The 20,314-nt window shown below is 38.1% G+C and overlaps 1 protein-coding gene across 1 annotated transcript in view; it reads left to right on the forward strand.

Moving 5' to 3' along the window:
- The first annotated feature begins 1,532 nt into the window (after nt 1–1,532).
- The window catches only part of tenm4 (teneurin transmembrane protein 4), a 96,102-nt gene continuing 77,320 nt past the window's right edge, over nt 1,533–20,314 (forward strand). The window contains exons 1-3 of the mRNA XM_068745576.1: nt 1,533–1,755; nt 2,794–3,066; nt 19,333–19,554. Coding sequence (XP_068601677.1) covers nt 1,533–1,755; nt 2,794–3,066; nt 19,333–19,554 — 718 coding nt within the window. The remainder of the gene's footprint in view (nt 1,756–2,793; nt 3,067–19,332; nt 19,555–20,314) is intronic.

The following is a 20,314-nucleotide window of genomic DNA, read 5'->3' on the forward strand; positions in this document are numbered from 1 at the left end:
TCTTTAGAAACCTGGTTGTTTTCTGCCCGGTCACATTTGAATAGCATCAACAATCAGGAGGATACGAGGTAAAACGTAGTATCCCGCTTGAGCTGCATCTGAAATCTTGGAAGCAGCTGAAGTGCTCTTGTGGCTGCAAAGTGGGAGCATTTCCCTCCCATGTGGTGGAGGTCCTGGTATTGAGGCCCCAAGTCATTAATCACTGAGATCTTTTCAGCTGTCAATATATACAAAAAGAAACTACAAAGCCCAACAATGGTGTCTTCAATCAAAGTAAGAAGAAGAAGAAGAAACCCAGGGGCAAATATAGTTCACCAAGGATTATTGTTGTTAACTTTCCAGCACAAATCCCATACAGTATTCAAAAAGAGATTATCCTGTGGGAAAATCCTCAACTGAGTATTAGTGTTGCCATATTGTCACTAAAAAAAATCCCAGATCTGCTCGGAGTAGTTTTTATTTTAAGGGATGCATTTTGTTAATAGAATCTAAATAGAATCTAGCTGCTAGATGTTGCTTAGCAGTTTGAATGAATATGTTTTCAGGTCATTAAATACAATTATAGAGTAATACAATCATGTTGAGTAAAATACAGCATAATGCTGCAATATCTGGCTGAATAATTCCCTCAGAATAAACAGTGACCAAGCCTTTAATCAAGTCTGTATCCACATTGACTATATTTAATCCAACTCAATATCTGTAAACCACGTGATTACTTAAAATGAGGTCTTCGCAATGCACCATTAGTTCACTGCTGTAATATTGGCACATTAATTTACATCTCGTTGCACTAATGTCTGCTACATTGACAAAATATAACGTCATAGCCAAAATTAAAGCTAAATGTTTGTATTAGAGCCTTTATTCTACTTTAGGATTGTGTCTTTCAAGGCAAGAAGTTAAAACAGAGCACATAACCAGATGCTAAACCTTCCTCCCGTTTTTCATCTTTTGCTTGCTGAGTCATTTGACAGTTAGGATTTTATGTTTAGGACTTTAATCATCTCTGCTGTTTCAGAGTAGTCCTAAAGTTGTTTGTATCCTCAGTTTCCAACTTGTGAAGATTTGTAACAGATACAGCATTCATGGAAGGGCACCTGCCTTTTTTTTGTACAGATGTGGGATGTCCATTGTTTTTATGGAGTACATCAAATCTTATTATATTTGTAGGAAACTTGCACCGCAAACATTAAAGGTGCAAGAATTGTTGTGCCATGTTTTATTACATCTAATCTTGGTGGTTCCACATACTCCTGTATATGCAGTGCCATACATACGCTGCTGTTAGGAAAAATGAACTTGCATTTAATTGTCCTGTTGCTAAGAGTGTGTGTGTGTGGGGGGGGGGGGATCACAAAATAATTTATTTATTGTTTAAGGTGGTTGGAAGTGAGTTTATGTATAATAATGCATTTTGAGGATTTTCTTTGAGGATGTTAAAATGAATACTACTGTTTGTTTTTCTTCTACAGAATCATTAAATCTTAACTGGAACCACATTTGATGTTGAAAATTGTGTGGATCCAGCCATGGAAGTGAAGGAACGCAGACCATACCGCTCCCTTACTGCCCGGCAGGATACGGAACGCCGTTACACCAGCTCTTCAGCTGACAGCGAGGATGGCAAAAGCAACCCCAAATCCTACAGCTCCAGCGAAACACTCAAGGCCTTTGACCATGACTCAAGGATGGCCTACGGTAGTCGCATCAAGGAAATGGTTCATCACGAAGTGGATGAGTTCAGCCGGCAAGGTCAGTCGTAGCAGTGACAAGTTTAGTGAATTCTGCGGTATTATGTCAATACAAAAAAGTATCGGGATGGTTCACCTGCAAAAATATTAATAGTGCACAATGACATTAAATTATTTAATAGGTTAATACATTAGTGCCTTGTCTTTATACATCATTGCTTTTTTATGACTCCTACCCAGTCAGTATAATTCACATTCAGTCTCTGTAGAGGTCACTCTGTATTGTTTTACTCTTAACAGGGGTGTAAAGGATTGAACTAACCATGCAGTGTTAAAAACTGCATGGAAGGCATGGATACCTTTACCTGCATTATTACTGCTACCTATGTTCAGCAGATATAATGGCTCTCCTGAAGTGAAAGCTGTGTAGAACGCAGCACATAGCACTTGCTCAGAAATATATGGGGTGTGTAATTTCTGCTCCAAAAAAAAATAAAATCCAAGTCTAAAGAACAAGTACGTCAATGCACTTACTTTTCACCCTGGTACTGATTTAAAAAAGGTTGATTTAGAAAGATGTAAAAAAAAAAAAAGGTTGATTAAAAATACAAATAATATTTTTTTTTATGAAAAATAAATTACAACTGATTGAAAAAGGTTTATATTTCTGTCACAAAGACATTTTCAATCACAAAGTGACACAGAAATACAGCCCATAATTGCAAGATAGTCCACAGCTGTGTTGGAGGCCAGCCCATTATCATCTTGAGCAGCTCATTAATTCATCAACCTCACAATTATCACACCAAGTATCCATTATCACGTTTACATCATTAAAAAGAACCATATACTATTAATAATTATTTTTTAAACTCATTACTTCATATAAACGGTTTAGTCCATTGTATAATAAATGCCCCTTGATATCCTAAAATCCTGAATTTAGCCTTGCTTAAATACACTACGAAAAACAAATCAGAATATTAATGACCATCCTAAACAAACACACACACATAAAAAAAAGAAGTTAAAGTCAACTGATCATGACGCAAGTAGCGGATCTAATCACCGGCCCTTTTAATTTATTGTCTTGTTGCAGGAGCAGACTTTTCCCTTCGGAACCTCGGCTTTGGAGATGCTCTCCCGTCACACGTGGCCACATACAGGACTGACCTTGGGATGCCACACCGTGACTATTCAGTCAGTGTGGGTTCAGATGCTGACACAGAGACAGATGGCATCATGTCACCAGAGCACGCGGTCAGATTGTGGGGCCGCAGCAACACCAAGTCAGGCCGCAGCTCGTGCCTCTCTAGCAGGGCAAATTCCAACCTGACGCTCACGGACACCGAGCACGAGAACACAGAAAATGGTAGGGAACAGTTCCCTTTTACTCAACCCTTCTTTATTAGTTAGCCTGTTTGCCTCTAGGTGCTGGTACCTTTACCCCCCAGGCACCTTTCATTCAAAAGCACTTCCCTGTACTCAGGAGCAGGCTGACATGCTATGGCTTTCTAATAGCAAAAGAGCCAAGCAGAATTGACCCACATTACATCCTGTAAGACTGAAGCATGCTTATGTCCATGGGCATTTTTTGACTGCATTTCTTACTAACACAAGCCGAGTTGCGTTTTCTGTTTTGTTCTGCACACGGTATTCCTCTCCGACAAAATTGAGCTTGACATTTTCATTAAGGTCTTCAAATCTTTGTTTTGCATTTATACAGAAATTGGCCGTAGCCCAACGCATTTAGGATTTGACCTCTTGAAAACGAGACAGTCACCAGTGCAGCACACTTGGCAAACATACCATTACTTCTGCTGTTTATCATTCCCTCATCATTTCATTTCTGCTTTTCCTTTTTTGCTGCAATAAATCTTGTTTATACTTCGAGGAATTGGTCTGGGAGGTTTTGGTGATATAGGCCATAAGGCTACATGTATTGAATTCATTTTCTGTGGGTTGATGTCTTTCCTTCGTGGTCTGGGTATGCCTGTGTTTTGGTTCAGAAGGTCATCCAAGCGTCGGGGACTACGCTAACGTTGAGCCTTGTCAATAGCAGTTCTGCTGAAGATACTGACATTTTAGATAGGTGTGCTGTAAAGTTAAGAGATTACAGAATTATGTTTGTAATCTGAAATTTTATTTGTGTCTCCAATTCTTATTCTTGTCAGTAAACTCAGTTGCAATTCGGTTATTGCGTAGGCAGTGTGTGCACTGAATGAAAAACACCAATGTGCTGGCCGTGCCTCAGAACCAGGCGTCCTTTATCGACATAGGACTTTTGTGAGTAGAAAACATCGAAAATTTGTTCTCATGGCAGTTTTGGGGTCCTCTGCTAAAATCCCTTAGAAAATGTGTATCTAACCTTTTGTAATTTCAACCAGAGGAGGTAGCCTGCTAACAACATAGACACACATTTGATCACTAATCTTAATAATAACAACAAATCATTTTATAAGCATGAATGTCTCTATTCATATATGAAGTAATGAGGACAACTATAGTTAAACTGCACCCATTATACTCATCATGTCTACAATAAAGAATTACAGATGCCTGCATGTCTGACAGGCTGTTAGCTTGTGTTTCTGGTGGCTTTGTTTGCTCCCACTTTTTATTTTATTTTTTTACAAAATTTTACACATTACACTTGCATCTAGAAGCACCCAATATTATTGTTATTTAATATATACATTTTCTCATTGCAAAAAAGCATTAATATACAGTAATAACTGTATAACTGTGTAACTCATCTGTTACCTTTGATGAAAAATAATACTCTTGAGTTTCTCAGTGGCATGTTATGCAGATTTTGAAGTGTGTCATTACATCACCTAAGACAACATCATGATAGTAATGTGGCTCCTGATAAAGTTTGAATGCTAAAAAATGCATGCTTACAAAGCTTTAATATAAATGTACCGTAATATACAATGCAAGGCGAGCATCTCCTTCATTGTTTTTTTAATAAATGCCCTCGTCATTTTTGTTTCCTTGCTTAACAGCTCGTATTTTCAATTCCCTCATCTTACTTCCTTGTGTCCTGTTCTTTTTTCATATCAAGTACTGCTCTCTTTGCTCACGATGTTTTACAGTGAAAAAAATGAGACCTACCTTAGATTTTCGTTTCATTCATATATTTATTACTATTGTGTGTGTGTGTGTGTGTGTGTGTCATCAAACACACACAGTATGATGCAAAGTCAGTCACAAACCTATACAGTACCATGCATATTCCCAGTTCCCAGGCTTCTATGGAGATATAGGAACTCATCAAGGGCCTTGCAGCAAAAATTCTAATTACCCCTGCACAGCCTTGCAGAGAATCTTATGAATAGCTTTGCATTCCATGCTGTGCCACATTATGCATTAGCTTCCTATTATAACTAACAGAAGTGACTCTTTGCCTGAATGACTCAAGGAGAGAACATGGCATTCCTCTGCTTGATCATCAGAGATGCCAGGAGAACTGAATTTAGCTGTACTGTACATAATTATAAAGAATCCTCTTGGTTGGCCGTTCAGGGTTTGGTATGCTGGAACTTATTCAGAACTCCCGTAGCTACACAGTCATACTATATCTGGGAGACCCAATCGAGATTCTAAGTAGATTTTTATTCAGTTCACCCAAGCAGAAAGAGCACTTGTATTCAGCATTTAATTCAGTAATGCCTGATAACAATTTATATATGGCAAATTAATTAAAATCCATCTAGTAGGGCTGCTTGTGCGTGCGCTAATCTCTTTATATCAACAAACCATTTGCTCTGTTTTAATGCATTCAAGATGCTGGGTGGTTCGCTCCCTCTTCATATGTGACCTACTTGACCATGATTTTAATGCATGCAAATGAGGAATAGTGTTTTTGCAATAACTTTCTTGAAGCTCAAGTGTTTCTACAACAACCTGTATTTTGGAATAAAATACCTTTGTGCATTAATAATGATTTATTCCAGCTATAATATATTCAGCTGAGATGCCACCTACATTTTGACCTGCAGGTTAGAGAAGTAGTGCATTATGTATCGTAATATATGTCATATGGGTAAGCAATAGACTTTGTATATTAGATTAGACTGCTCTATCAAGGTAGCAGCTATTTGCAACACCACATGTTAATCACTGTGTTGTGTTGAATGTGCATTTGTACTCTACACAGGTATGTGCGCATCTTCTAATCAGTGTGCCTCTGGTCACTTGGAAGCCTGTTGGGGACACACTGTTGAGTCATTGCACATCTCACAGAGGCTGGGCGGCACGGCACAACCTGCTGGGTTTGGCAGGAGACTGCTGTTGTTGGCATTTACTCTATTGCACTTTATCCAGGTTTGTTTTCTAATCCCAATTTTCCCATGCACTGTCATGGCTGGACTATTGTAGCTTCTTTAACCACAAAAACCAGCAGTGCCTGCAAAAGCTTGCTGAAGGACTGTTGTTATTTCTGTTTCAAAACCTGCAGAACTCTTTTTTTTTTTTAATCAGCTAACGGCTGCACAGTTCCTGTAGATATATACATTATTATGCGACTGACACTGTTACTTTTCTGTGGACAAAATGTAATTGCATCCAGTCAGTGGTTAGCTGTGTACAGTAACTTGTCTTTCCCATCCTCCTCATGGGAAATACTCATCATCTGTTCTATATTGATTATGTACAGTGGCAATGCACTTTGTCCCACTAGCACATAGTTATTCAGATTTTTGTTTTATTTCCTCTACCATGATCATGTTTTTTGGTCCAGTTTGTTTTTCTGTGTTAGGAAAAACTACTTATCAGAATCAATTGAATCATGGTGGAAGAGTATGCTTGAGCAAAGAAGAGCTGGGTGCAGATCTGAATCAAGGGGTAGACACACACATTACATTTTTAATGACTGGGGATGATTTGAACGTAGACTTCTCGTCCCCAACCTGTGTGAGTAGCAGTGGGCTACCGAGCCGTAGATTAATACCGGTACTTCGGTTCTGCAGTTTTTCACGATACTGACATTCTTAGCCACATAACTTGTGCCACAGCTTTTTGAAGTCAAAGTGCAGCCACATATTTTTAGCTCTTCATACATCCATGACAGATAAATTGATGCAAAGAGGAGAAAGAAACCATTAAATTTTTAGAATATAGCCAGATCTCAAACCCTGAGCACTGTTATTGGTAGGGGGTCACAACCCCACTGTGAATAATAACAGAGACTGATATGCAGAGACGTCCCCAATGTGGAAAAATAAGGACAAAATTGGAAACAGAATGTCCATTACTGCTATTCACTTCTATTGCGTCTTAAGCGATGATTGAGAGGCGATGTTGATGCCTCAGCTACATACTTTTATTATTTTTAATGTGCTTGCCCTCAATTTAATCTTATGAACATGAACACATATTATCCAAGTTGTATACAAAGAACGTTCTTTATTATTTTAAGTGATTGTAGTATTAATTTGACATTAATATTCCACGTATGTGCTGATTGACATTTTACGTAGTTGCATCCGAAGAATGAGGAAACACATTAATTTTTTTAAAAGAAATTACATAGTAAAAATTAACATTTTGATGCATTCAATTTAATCTCAAACGTCATCTCATGCTGAAATATGAGTGCTGATGGCAATGCCCTCCTGAGGAAGATTAGGCAAATATCTTAAATGTTTTTGTCTTTTAACTGATTCCCTGGAGCATCATTTCAGGAGCCCATGGGGCTCCTGAAATGATGCTCCAGTTCGACAAGATGTTCGACAAGATGTTTCCTGTGTGACAGGGCTGCAAGCATTTGGGTATGCGTTACAGCTTTGTGGTAGAACCACAGAGATGAGGTTTCCTATTGTGACCTTGAAGCAGCAGTTGCATGTTGCACACACATGACCAGACACATGTTCATACTTCATGTTGCCATGATAGGAAAATCACTTTAGCAATATTGTAATCAAGTGTGTCTGGTTTTTATTTGAAATAAGATGAAAAAGAAATTCCCATTCAACAAAACAATAAGCATCAATCTTATTATAATAATACACGTAACATGTTGTCAATATAGGCTTTAGTAGCATTTAAAAGTTTATGTAAAATTATTTGATATTATTGTCATTTCAGTAAATGAAAAAAAGTTAACATTTATCATCCAAAGTGCTAAGCATTCCAGTGGACTATAACTATGGGCACATTTAAACATTAAACCCTAACTACAAAATTAAACTGGATATGTTAAATAATCAATATCAAAGTGAAGTTAGATTTATAGGCAAACAAGTGGGTTTCATTGACAGACATATTTTGTACTCATTTGGGCATTAAATAAGGAACAACATTTATATTATATTATATTATATTATATTATATTATATTATATTCTATAATATAATATTCTATAATATAATATTCTATAATATAATATTCTATAATATAATATTCTATAATATAACATTCTATAATATAATATAATATAATATTATAATAACAAATAAGACAGTTGATTCGATAGACGTTTTATTGCAGAAACAAATATAATAGCTTTTGTTAAATATTTAAAAGGAGTATTTTGATGCTTTGTTGCATTTGGCATCTGTGACAGAAATGCAGGCACTGTGATCATCTGCTGTGGGGGGCAGTGTTTTGAACTCTGTAATTTCACAGTGTTCACATTAAGCACAACATGGAAGCTTGTTCTGAAATATTCATAGAAGGAGAATATCAGGCAAAGCGATGCCTCAAAGAAGTCACTAGTGGCTTCCCAACTTGTACCCGTGGTTATTTCCACCCACAGTACTTCTTGTGAAGTTATTTATTTGTTGACTTTTTTGGCAGCATCTCAATCTGTGGATTAGCAGTGATATTTTCTGGCTCATTTGCGGGCTAATTTGCTGGGTTTTAGAGGCCCTTGTGGACAGTTTTGGTCTGTTATCTGTGGTGTTGCATAGCAGCTTCATGCCAGTGCCTCTGACAGACTAAACCAACAGCACATCAGGGTCCATCTTACCACCAAGTCTCAGGGGCCTAGATGGAGCCTAAAGCATGACATGGAGGCGGATGAGCCATTCTCCACGGAGGCTCATCTTAAACCATTCAAACAACTTCTGTCCCTCTCTCAAATGTCCATGCTGCATGCAGCTTGCTTTGGTTTTAGAAAATACTCTGTGCTAATTTGGATACAAATTACAAGATAGTGATTTGATATTCCAGATGTGTATGAGTATATCATTATATTGCCGTCATCAAAATGATCCCATACCAGACTAATTTATGTTATGAAACAAAGAGCAAGCTGCTCTTATTGGAGAATAAACTATAAATACAGATACACTTCCAAGCTGAGCTGTTTCTCATTATTACTCCCCACATTGAAGACTTTGATAAAAGTCCATGTATAGAAATTTCAAAGCTGCTTGTTAAAGTGATTTGTCTGTGAACAGCGGCACTGGACCACGCAAAATTGGACATTCTTGTATTTATTTTTTAACTCATTCTATACCAAAACGTATATATGCGTCCGAACCGTGTTGTTGCGGGGGGACAAGAGGACAGTTATCTATGGACAGAGGCGCCATAGAAGTTGTTTGTATAGAACAGATCTACAGCAGTTGATAGGCGTGGGCATTTGGTAGGAGCGTAGCAGCAGGTGAAGCCACAGTTGACCCCACCGAGGGCCAGGTGGGATGCAGTTGGTGCAGAGTCCCACCGGAGCAAGAGGAGGGTTCCTTACCCTTTTCTTATCAGTAAATTGCATTATTGAGAGATGCCCTTGGTAACTTTTATTTATAGAAAGTTGAGAACTAAGTTTCAATTTGTGGGCTTAAAGAATCACCTCTTTATTTTCCACCGAGCCCACAGGATAAAACTAATGTGCATTACTAGCTGGATGATTGGTGATTTCAATCCTGCAGCAGATTTAAAGCATCTGTGTTCAGTTGTCAAGACTGTACTATATTGCATTGATGTTATTATTGCATGAAACACAGTTTGCTTCAGTTTGCTTCATTTTGCAGCCGTGAAGATAGAAAAATGGAATGGCATCTGCGCCTGATGCAACTTCAGACTAAGATTGTAAATTCAAAATTAACAGTTACATTTGCAAAACAATTAAACATGTATTTGATGAAGGGACGCAGAACACGACTTGGCCAAGCCTTTTCCATTTATTTGCGGAACTATTCAGTGAGAATTTCTGACTGTTACATGATCACTTTGTGTATACCAGTTACCAGACTATAATGCCGAGGTGAATGCTGCATTTCTGAGTGCAAATAAAGAAGGAACGAGAGTTACAATGTAAGTAACACAACTAAAATAAAAAAAACATACAGTGAAATTAAAAAGGAGCGTGGTTGTGCATTGTCAGATAATTGAGACTGTATATTTCTCATGGCAGAATACCAACTGAAATGTCTGTCAGTAAATAAGTTCGAACCATTCTGGATTTATAGAGCTGCTACTGCTCCATTAAAAAGGTGATTGGACTTTAGTTCTGATTCTGCAGATCATCTCGGGACAATAAACGCGCCTTATGAACAACCACTACACAAAATGGTGAATTTGATTTTTTTCTTGTGTGCATGTGTGTGTGTAGACTAATATGTTTGATATTTAGATGCTGATTTTAACCCTGGTTTGTGAATGAAAAGTGGATTTCGAGGTAAACGTTGTGGCTCATTTCATCATCCTAGTGGAAAATACAGCACATGCGCACTAACAGGCTGCTATATATTATTTGTATTCTTATTTGTGTACATTTTTTATTCATTTTATCTAACTACTGCCGGTAAATGGAAACTTGGTGTGTGAGCGAATTTGTAAATTTAGCAACATACCCAAATATCTACCAAACGTTACAGAAAGATCAGAATCGCTGGTAATGTCCAAGTGATGCTGTCAGCTTTATGCTATGTTACCCTGAGATTCTTAGAACTGCGGTTTTGACAAACAATGAACTTATTTTCAGACTTGCAAACTCTCAATTGCTTTAGTTTTGCCAAATTATAAATTATATAAGCACTTAGAATCTCACGCCCGTTGACAGCAAGTTTTCAGTCTTTTGAACTGTCATGCACTCCAGTTGGAGCTGAAAGTGACAAGTCAAAAAACACAGCTATCCGGACACACATGAAGCAAAAATGGCCTTCTCAGCACTCCCCGCCCAGTCTAATAAAATGTTCATTCCAAGAGAAAGTTTGAAAATATTTGAAGGTTTGCATTTTTTTTTTACTGCAGTTCTTATGCTCTCTTATTGGGAATTTAGCTGTAACTTAAGGGTATACTTAAGAATTTTATCAGGCCAGGCCTAGAGTGCATTGAGGAATGAAAGGATGGGGATGGTGGCATCTTTGTTCAGCAAGGCCCCCAGGCAAGCCACACGAAGCCCTAATGAGTTGCTCACAATTTCAGGCTCAGCTTGCTCTCAAACACCAAAAGTAAACTTTTGTCTTTTTTCCCATTCGCTATTCGGAGACCTTAAGAGGATTCAGGGGATCATTATTTATTCATGCCATTGTATTTATTCACTACCCTCTTTGTGTGATGGGGTATGCAATACAACAGCTAGTGTAGGCAGAGTAAAAGTTGATACTTATCCTCTATTAGCATTGTTTTTTTGTAGCCATGGTTTAATTTGTCTCAGTTGGTTATGGGGTCAAGATAGAGCTGCCGAATCATCCATTTGAAGCCTCGTGTGTTTTATTTTGAAGTCCACATTGCTCTGCAGAAGACTTGTCAAATGTGTGGATGTCCTGATGAAGATATGCTGTCAGGATATCGGTTATATATTTAGAAAAGAGATCCTTAAACACAGCCTTCACAAGCCTCCGGGATGTTAAGAGTGTGAGGTGAGGAGTTCGGAACCTTTGCTTTTCATCCTACAACAAAGAAAGTCCCCAGGGACGCATGAATGAGGCTGCATGGAGGAATTTAGCAGTGTCAGAGCTTGTCAGAGCTAACATTGATTCAACAGACGACTGAAGTAAAGAACAAAATATTTTGAGCGTGGGTTTTAAGACAAAATATTTTTGCAGATGGAAACTTAAGAAGACCGTTAGCAGAAAACTGAAATCAGCTGTTGACCTGACATGGTTAAACATATCTGTGTTTTTTTTTTTATTCCCAGGTCAGCTTTCATAATCAGAATACACTATGAAAAATGTGGTCTTTTGGACTTTCGCTTTAAAGTGGATTTTCCATTCAGTTTGTTAATGATTTCAGTTCCTCTGTCTTTTAGTCAGAGATGTCAAGACGGTGACTTTTGGTTGCATTTCAGGACATGCCGTCTCTCCAAGGGAGAGGCATGTAGTTGACTGGGTGGATGAGAGGAATTTGTGCTTTTGGTCGCACAGGGAGGAAAATCCATCTCTAGTCTCTGCAGTTTGGGCCTCCTTTTCTTCTTCCTAGGTGATAATCTTGAAAGCCACTGGCAACAGTAGGCTGCTGTGTGCTAAAGCTTTTGTGCCGCTGCTGTGTTTTTTCATCATAGTTGGATATTTCCCTCTTCTGTGTAGATGAAAAGATTAGCACTCATTAACTGCATCCTTAAATTAGTGTAATTTAATGAGTGGGGTGGAGGTTTGATCTATTTAGGGCCCACGGCCTGTCAGCCGGTTAGCCGACATTGTGACCATTGTTAATTTGATCCAATGCCAACACTTCTAACTAATCGTAGTATCCAATACATTATACGAACAACAAAATATCCGAAATTGTGATTATTTGTTTGCTGTTCTTTGCTCATGTTTTTTTGAATTATTTATTTCCAGTTCAGCTTTCATGGTTTCTTGAGGGTCAGCTATAAATGGAATCATGCCTTCTGTAGAAATACTTTTTATTGCAGACATATCACTTCCAATACCTCAATCATGGCTACGTCTATAAAGATTCACTTATGTATTCTTATAAAAAAAATTCGGCCTTATCATGCATTATGCTCACTCTCTATTATCATGGTATTGATTTCTAGCAGGTAAACAGCAAAGTCAGAGAAGGTTTTATCATTTTTCCAATGCTTGTTTATAAATGACCATTTCCTACTTTCTTTGTCAGTGAGTCTCTGTGTCTGTTTGTGTTACATTGTGTACTTTATGACAATATTCCTTAGAATTCTAGTTATTCTGACAGATTTATGAAAATATACAATTTTAATGCTAAAGGAACTACTGTCAAATAACAAATGCTAATTAATTTTAAAGGAAAAACAAAACAAATTATTTCCAAAGACGTGAGGAATATTTATGACACGTACACTTGAGGCATGTGTTGTTGTTGTTAAAAACTGTCCCTTTGTGCTGAATGCTGTCTCGTATATTATAACAGAGGGGAAATGACATACCGAGTATTCATCTCATTAAAAGGCCAAGTGTGGCTTCTAGCTTTGCAATAGAAAACAAACATGTCAATCTGGGAATCCTAATAATGCAAAATAACAATTGAGCCATTTTGTTCATATTGCATGGAGAGGTCTGACGAGTGTAATTATTACCTGCTCACATACACCGGTAGGTTACAAGTATGTCAGTGTTCCCCCAAAACACAAACGTATAAACAAAATATCAATTCACTTGGTATAAAATTGACGAAATAAGATCGAGTCTTAGTCTTACTATTAACTTATTAACTATTTGAACATTGCTATTTGGTACACTGCTTGTATAGAATATGTAGCCGCAAGCAGAGCCGGCCCTAGCCATTTTGGTGCCCTAGGCGAGATTATGATTTTGCGCCCCCCCCCCCATACACGGCAAACATTATATATATAAAACATTAATAACAACAGCCATATGACGGACCTTAAAAGTTTAATTATTCTTCAAAACAACTAGCACACGCTATACAATACAAATAATAAAATAAAATAAAATAAAAACAGGGTTACTGTTCAGATTAAGAGGAAATTAAAAGTCCTGACAGCTTCCACACAAACAATGCAAAACAGATACAGAGCAAATAATTTTGCCATGATAGCTTACATTTAAAATTTTACACGTCTGGACTTCCTTGCAGCAAAGGCATCGATGATTCAGATTCAGACAACTTTCATTCAGACAAGTATCATTTGATGATACTGATGGTATCATCAAATGATACCTGTCTTGAAACCTCATGATTTATGCTTATTAAAGCAAGTCCATTGAGACGCTCTTCTGACATCGTGGATCTCAGGTAAGTTTTTATAAGCTTTAGTTTGGAGAAGCTCCTCTCTGCAGCAGCAACTGTCACGGTCTAGCTGAGGTGCGCACTGATAAATCGCCCCGTCCCCCCTTTCCTTGGACGGTCAAGGCACAACCAACGAGGGAGGGGGGGGTGTTTTTAATTTTTTCTGTATTTGTTTGTTTTTTATTTTCTAGGCAGAGCATGAGAAAAGGGCGCCCGTTGGGGCTATAAATTATAACTATTATTAGTTTACTTTCTTTTTTTTTTTTTTTTCTTTTTTTTTAATATAATTTTTTTTCGAGGCTTGGAGTGGCGCCCCCTCCAGCTGGTGGCGCCCTAGGCAACCGCCTAGTTCGCCTATGCCTAGAGCCGGCTCTGGCCGCAAGTAATTTTCTCTAAAGAGTAACTCCAGCCAAATGCATTGAGAAAAGATTTAAGACTGAAATTTCCTCCTGTTTTCAATTATTTGTTTATTTTATCACTGGTTCATGGGCTAAAACAGGATGGCCGATATCAACTAGCTAAACATCGCTGTTTTCAAGTCAAGTATCATTAAATGTGCATTTTCTGGAAATGTAATTTCATATGGAATTTGATTTGAGCCTTTGAATATATATCAATATATATCCTACCTTGTGATTTGTGACATTTTGTCCTGCACTAATAATGAAGAAACTACTAGAAAATAGCTGATATTAGACTGATGATGCATCATACTGCCATATACAGTACATTAAAATGCAACCAAATCCAAGCCCTGTTTGTCAGTTTAATATTCAACCCATAATTCATCATGTAATATTGTAAAAACACCACTACCCAGCTGTATTTCCTGTGGTGATAAAGATGTTGAACATCCAAGACTGTCAGTGATACAAAGGAAGGCTTAACATCGCATTTCCAATCTTTGAAATTCACTCCAACCCAAGAATAGTGCTGCAGTCAGCACATTTAATCTGCCGTGGCAGCGCTCAAATGCTGCCAGCATGAAAGAAGAATTATTTTTTCAAAAAGGCCATCAAACCTCTTTTCCTGGTTTCAGAGGCTTTTACACAACATTTCATGGATAACTTAAACTTGATTTGTACATTTCTATACCCATGGTCACTAGAGGTAAGCAAAAGGATAACGTTAGGGGTCAAAAAGTAACTTACAGGCAACTATAACTCATGTAATAGACCATTATTACCTCTGCTGAGGAGGTTCCGTTTTTGACAGCGTTTGTCTGTTTGTCTGCCTCTTGGATGGGAAAACTGCTTGATGGATCTTGAGAGCAATCCGAATACCCATCTGGATACAAAAAAAAATCTGGATTTTCCCATTTACTTATAATTGAGGTTTTAAAAAAATAATATCTTGTAAAATATGCATTTAATTCACCCACCAAAAATCAGTCATAAAGGGGTCCTCTATGCACTATCATGGAAAATGTCTTCTGGATCTGATCCAGAATGAGGTTAGGAAATGTTTTTACATTTTAACATTGAAAACCTAATTTAGGGATTCAAGAATCAGTTAAAAATTGCCTTGGCCAAGTGCTTTTCTAGTGTGTATTTACACTCATTATTTGTATAATAGATTTGATATAATTATGACTTCATTGATTAATTTAAGTCAGTTTCAATGCACTCTTCATTGTAATTGTTTGAATTAGATACTATTACTTCATGCTCTAGTGAGCAACATGAAAACACATTTTACCCAAGCCGTAACTCCAGGATATCAATAACATAGTCATCATCAATAACAATTACTGTAGTTATGCATATACAGCAAGGCCTTGAGGATGTTCCAGTCGCCAATATTGATTCTGTCAAGTATGCTGAGATATACCTGACAAGTTTCATATACGCAATAATGCAAAAATGAGTTTCTTGATTTCGCAATAAACTGGAATTTATATGTAATCAATGTCACCAGTGGACCTGGCATAATTATGCATCTGTTGCTTTCAATTTACTTCAAAGAGAGTTAATTGTCTGAAAGGGAAGGTCTTCATACATTAAAGCTGTTGTGGCTGACAGACGGCGACATCAGACATTAATTTGAAGAATGCCTTTCTAGCGTTCCTTCCATAATATTTTGTTTTCCTTTTAAATCATTGCAAGTGGATGACAGCTGATTGAAGACTGTATAACAGGAGCAAATCCTAGTAGTGTAATTGTAGTGTAATTGTATTTGGGATTTTCATGAGAATTCAGTGGTGCACGTTCACCAACATGGAAATGCAAATGAGCCGCTGCATGAGCTAAGCATACTGGGCTGTTGACTTGGTCCGAGCAAGGAGACTCTGCACTGCACAACATGTTGTGATTATTTCAAACTGAAATTGTAATGCTATAGTTTGCCAATAATATGATAAACAAAAGTCCACACAAAGAAAGACATGTGGCCACTACATAAAATAAGTAATAGTTAGAATTTCTATAAGCTTTTAACATTTTAAAATTAAACAAACTTCAAGGTTCTGAATAAATGGTGCTGATGGCTATAGTAAGCACAAAATCAAAAAGGAATGACAGCAAAAAATAAATAAAAAATGACAAAGCTTTTAAACATGCTGTAACAGCTTGAAATAAATCACACTCCACTTACATTGGATGACAAAAGTGGGACATTATGCAACATTTTACTGATCTGCCAAATTCACCCATGTACAAATGTTATAACACATGGTGTTGCAATTTCTTTTCCTCCTGGTTGTCCTGACTTGATTGCAGAATATTGAATATTGAAGTGAATTTAGCATTAATACTAAATGAAAATGAAAATAAGGGAACTTTAGCTACATTTACCCTGCAGCACAGGATTAAATACAATCTACCAGAGTCGCAGTGTGGCGATGACGCATTTTCTGCTGAGACTCTGAGTCAGTCCTCTGTGTCCTGTATGCTTTGTATGCTACATGGCATCACTTGCTATTGAAGGTCTGCCGCTGAAGTGATTATTTTTCTTCACAGTTCATTTGTAAATGTTTTCAAAAATCTTCACTTCGGCCGGAGTTTTCAAAAACCTTAGTTTTTAGTGAAAGTTTTGTGTGGATGATCGGCCAAACCGTAGACAAATATCTTTGTTTTTGGAGATACCCCGGCTACGTGTGTACATGGCCTCAGTGGTCAATAAAAAACCACATCCAGAAGCAGAGAACTGTTTGTCAGACTATAGAGGATAAGAATGTTTTACTAGTGTATAACGAACTATTTTCAGCATTCTAGTGATGCAAGCTGGTGGATTTCATACATGGGTGAATTTAAAATAAAGTCATGAAAGGGTCACAAGACCTTTGTGGAAATTCCCAGGGATCTCAGTAAATAATAAAGACAAAGAAGAAGAAAAAGGCAGTGGAGCAATTTTTTAGCATGTTTGTATACTGCTGTAGAGTTAGGAGGTATCCTTACCTACTGATCATATGCACTTGTTTAACGAACTATCCGGTCTTTTAATTGGGTTCATAAGGACTTATTTAGGACCTTTAATTTAGCGCTGGTCTGTTTGCAGTCAGCTAAACAGACACTAATTGGCACTGCCTGAAGGACTTAAGCAATAGCTCATGATACAAAAACACCAGAGTAAAGGTCCCCCTTTGCTGCAGTAATATAGTCAGCAACGGTAAAGGCTATCAACTTTGGCAGCTAGACAAACTTTGCCATTTCGAACTATCGCTTCTTATCTGCAGAGACCTCGTCTGTGACTTGAGGTGCATTTGACATAGAAATAAACAAAACGTCTCCGCACTGCTAAGCATGATTGCCTTGACCTTATTTATGTTATAGCTTAATAGCTCGTCTCTTTATTGTTTCTATCCTAGAAAATGTTTCTGCTCAATTTTGTCTTTCATTTAAAATATGTTAATCTTTACTTTATGAGTTCTGCTCAGTATTGTTTTTAGTATGCCTATAGTGTCTCGTGTATCATTTACAGGATATCAAATACTGAAGATATGTTGCGTTTTTTTCTATTCGCCGACATGGCAAGTTGAGGTTGTCTCGTCTACATGGAAATGGATTGAAGGGTAGAGTTTTGGGGAAAAATGCAAACATCTGAAAGCTGTAATCTTTTGTAAATTTGACCATTGCTGTTACCTTGTAAACTTGCTGTGATGACACGGCACCAGTTTGTGCACAGATTTCATGTTTACAGCGTAGGTTGCATCCTATGGGCAGAAAAACAACAAAAACAATGGTGGGCTATCTGGTTTCACTTGTGCTGCAGACTCTGCCTTTATTAACCCTCATCCAGTGTAACTTTACCCCACCGCCTTCTCTGGTGTCGATTTTAAAAAGTAACACTGTTGACAGGCACAGTCCAGTGTTTTCAATTATTTTTATAGATTTTTGTGCACAAGGACATTTTCCACAGAGTAACAGAATTTTCAAAATGCAAAGGAAAGTATTTTATAAACTTTTTTTAATCAACAATAGGAGACTCTCATAAACTCATGGGGATTCTGGGAGGTGACTTAATCATGGTCTTTTCAGCAGCTCTGTTTCTTCTTCTCTCATCTGCACGCTGCTGTAGATTCAAGCACAACAGTTTCACAGCCATTAACCCACAGCATGGCCGCTGTGCCTCTGCACCCATCACCTGCACTAGCATTAGAGAAGGAAGAGAGAAATGAAGTGTCTCGTATCTGTTACACCGCGAGCATTGACTTTCAGGGACAGTGGACATTTGCTTGTATAGGAATGTGGCTATGTTAGTATCACTAATTGTTCCCTAATTAGATGCGAGCCAGTGAGTCATATTTTAATACTCTTCAGGGATCGTTAAAGATTGAGAGGAAATTTATCTTGCCTGATGGATGATGGTGGAGTCAGCAGGATTTCGAAATCAAGACTGATGGAAAATAGGGAGAGCACCAAACGGTGTCTGTGTTCGCCGTGGTTGTCTTACTTAAGTAGCCCTTTTTCAGCGTCCCTCAGTGCTGCGTCAAAAGTTAATCACACAGTAATCAGAGATCCGGAGAATTGAAGGTCCAACTGTAGCCAATAAGCCTTGAAAGATGAAATCGTAGGATCTTTGCTCGTAAGAAGGTTGTGTTTCGCTAAAATAACAACGTTGAGTGGAGAAACAAAGCCCTAATAATTGTAGAAGTGCAGAGATGGACAACAAGTACAGACAAAACATAAAGGATCGGTTCGCTGATTGGACTCAGGTCTTTGCTGGTAGGAGTCATTGTTTGCACAGGAGCAGATATGAGCAACTTGTATATTGCATTGTAATCTATAACAGATTTAACGGCCTCACAATGTGTAATGTGGTTGGTGCTTTTTTTCTTTGAACCAGCGCCAGGTCCTTACTGTTCTCTGTCAAAGTCATTTGAGGTTTTTGTGTTGTTCTAACTGGGTTGAGGTGGCAGAGGCAAAGGCAGATGTGTCCCTGTTTGTGTTTGAAGTGTCAAAGTCTTGCTTGTTTGTTTTGTGGGTGTGTGGGTGTGTTTGCATATTTGCTGTGTTCTGATGTGGGTGTGTTTCATCCCCCCCACCCATGTGTTGTCTCTGTTTGTGGTCCACAGGTCCTCCGCTGCATTGTTCATCCGCCTCCTCCACTACGGTTGAGCATCTCCCATACCCTCCCCCTTCCATTGCAACCAATGACAGGCAGGGAGGGTTGCTAGGTAACTGTGCGGCTCAACCAGCCCAGGACTCTGACTCTGACGATGAGTTTGGCCCCAATTCATTCTTAGTTGAAACTGGCTCAGGAAACCTGTATGCCCCTGCCACTGCAGCTGCTGATGGTGAGTTTGTTTTGAAACTACTGTTGCTTTCTGGAGGCTACCCTTCCCCTTCCTCTGAATATATTGTGTTAAGTTCAGGCAGATGGTTACGGGTAAGAATATGTTGCTTTAACCCCCAGCACCATGAGAGCACGTTGAACATTTCAGTCGATATGTAGCCTCAGGAAATACACAGAATTTGATGAGGCAAGGTCAGCAAAGTTTGGCGTCTCACTCAAAGAGATGGATGATTTTGGTGAAATATGTGTCACAGATGTTTCTCCAGTTCCAACGCATGCTGGTGGGAGTAACCACCTACAAGCCTTCTATAGACGTCTCACATATTACTGACTACATGCAATCAGCACACCTGCAATAGGAAGTAAGAAATACAGATAGATACTTTATAGTGCAATTTTATCTTCCTCCTTATCATTATCATCATCATCATCATCATCATATCACCGCAAAGTAAGGAATGACAATGAGAAGTTGCATCTAAAGCTCTGCTGTCCCCATGAAAGCCATACTGAAGTTGTATTTTATTTTAATAAGAGTTCAAGATGAGTCATTTTTATGTTTTAAAACTGGTAAGTGTAGTTTCTCATCAATAAATGTCAGCTGGTCAGTTTTTTTAAAAAACTTTCAGGGTCTGGCACGGTTCTCTTAACACTGATACAGTCTGGTAAAATGAGGTTTGGGTTCAAACTGCAAACATGCAGACAATTGACAGAAATTTTGTGACTCGAAAACATCTATAGTGCATTGGCAAAGCGAGAGC

This window comes from Brachionichthys hirsutus, chromosome 11, assembly GCF_040956055.1.
Source record: "Brachionichthys hirsutus isolate HB-005 chromosome 11, CSIRO-AGI_Bhir_v1, whole genome shotgun sequence".
Lineage (NCBI taxonomy): Eukaryota > Metazoa > Chordata > Actinopteri > Lophiiformes > Brachionichthyidae > Brachionichthys > Brachionichthys hirsutus.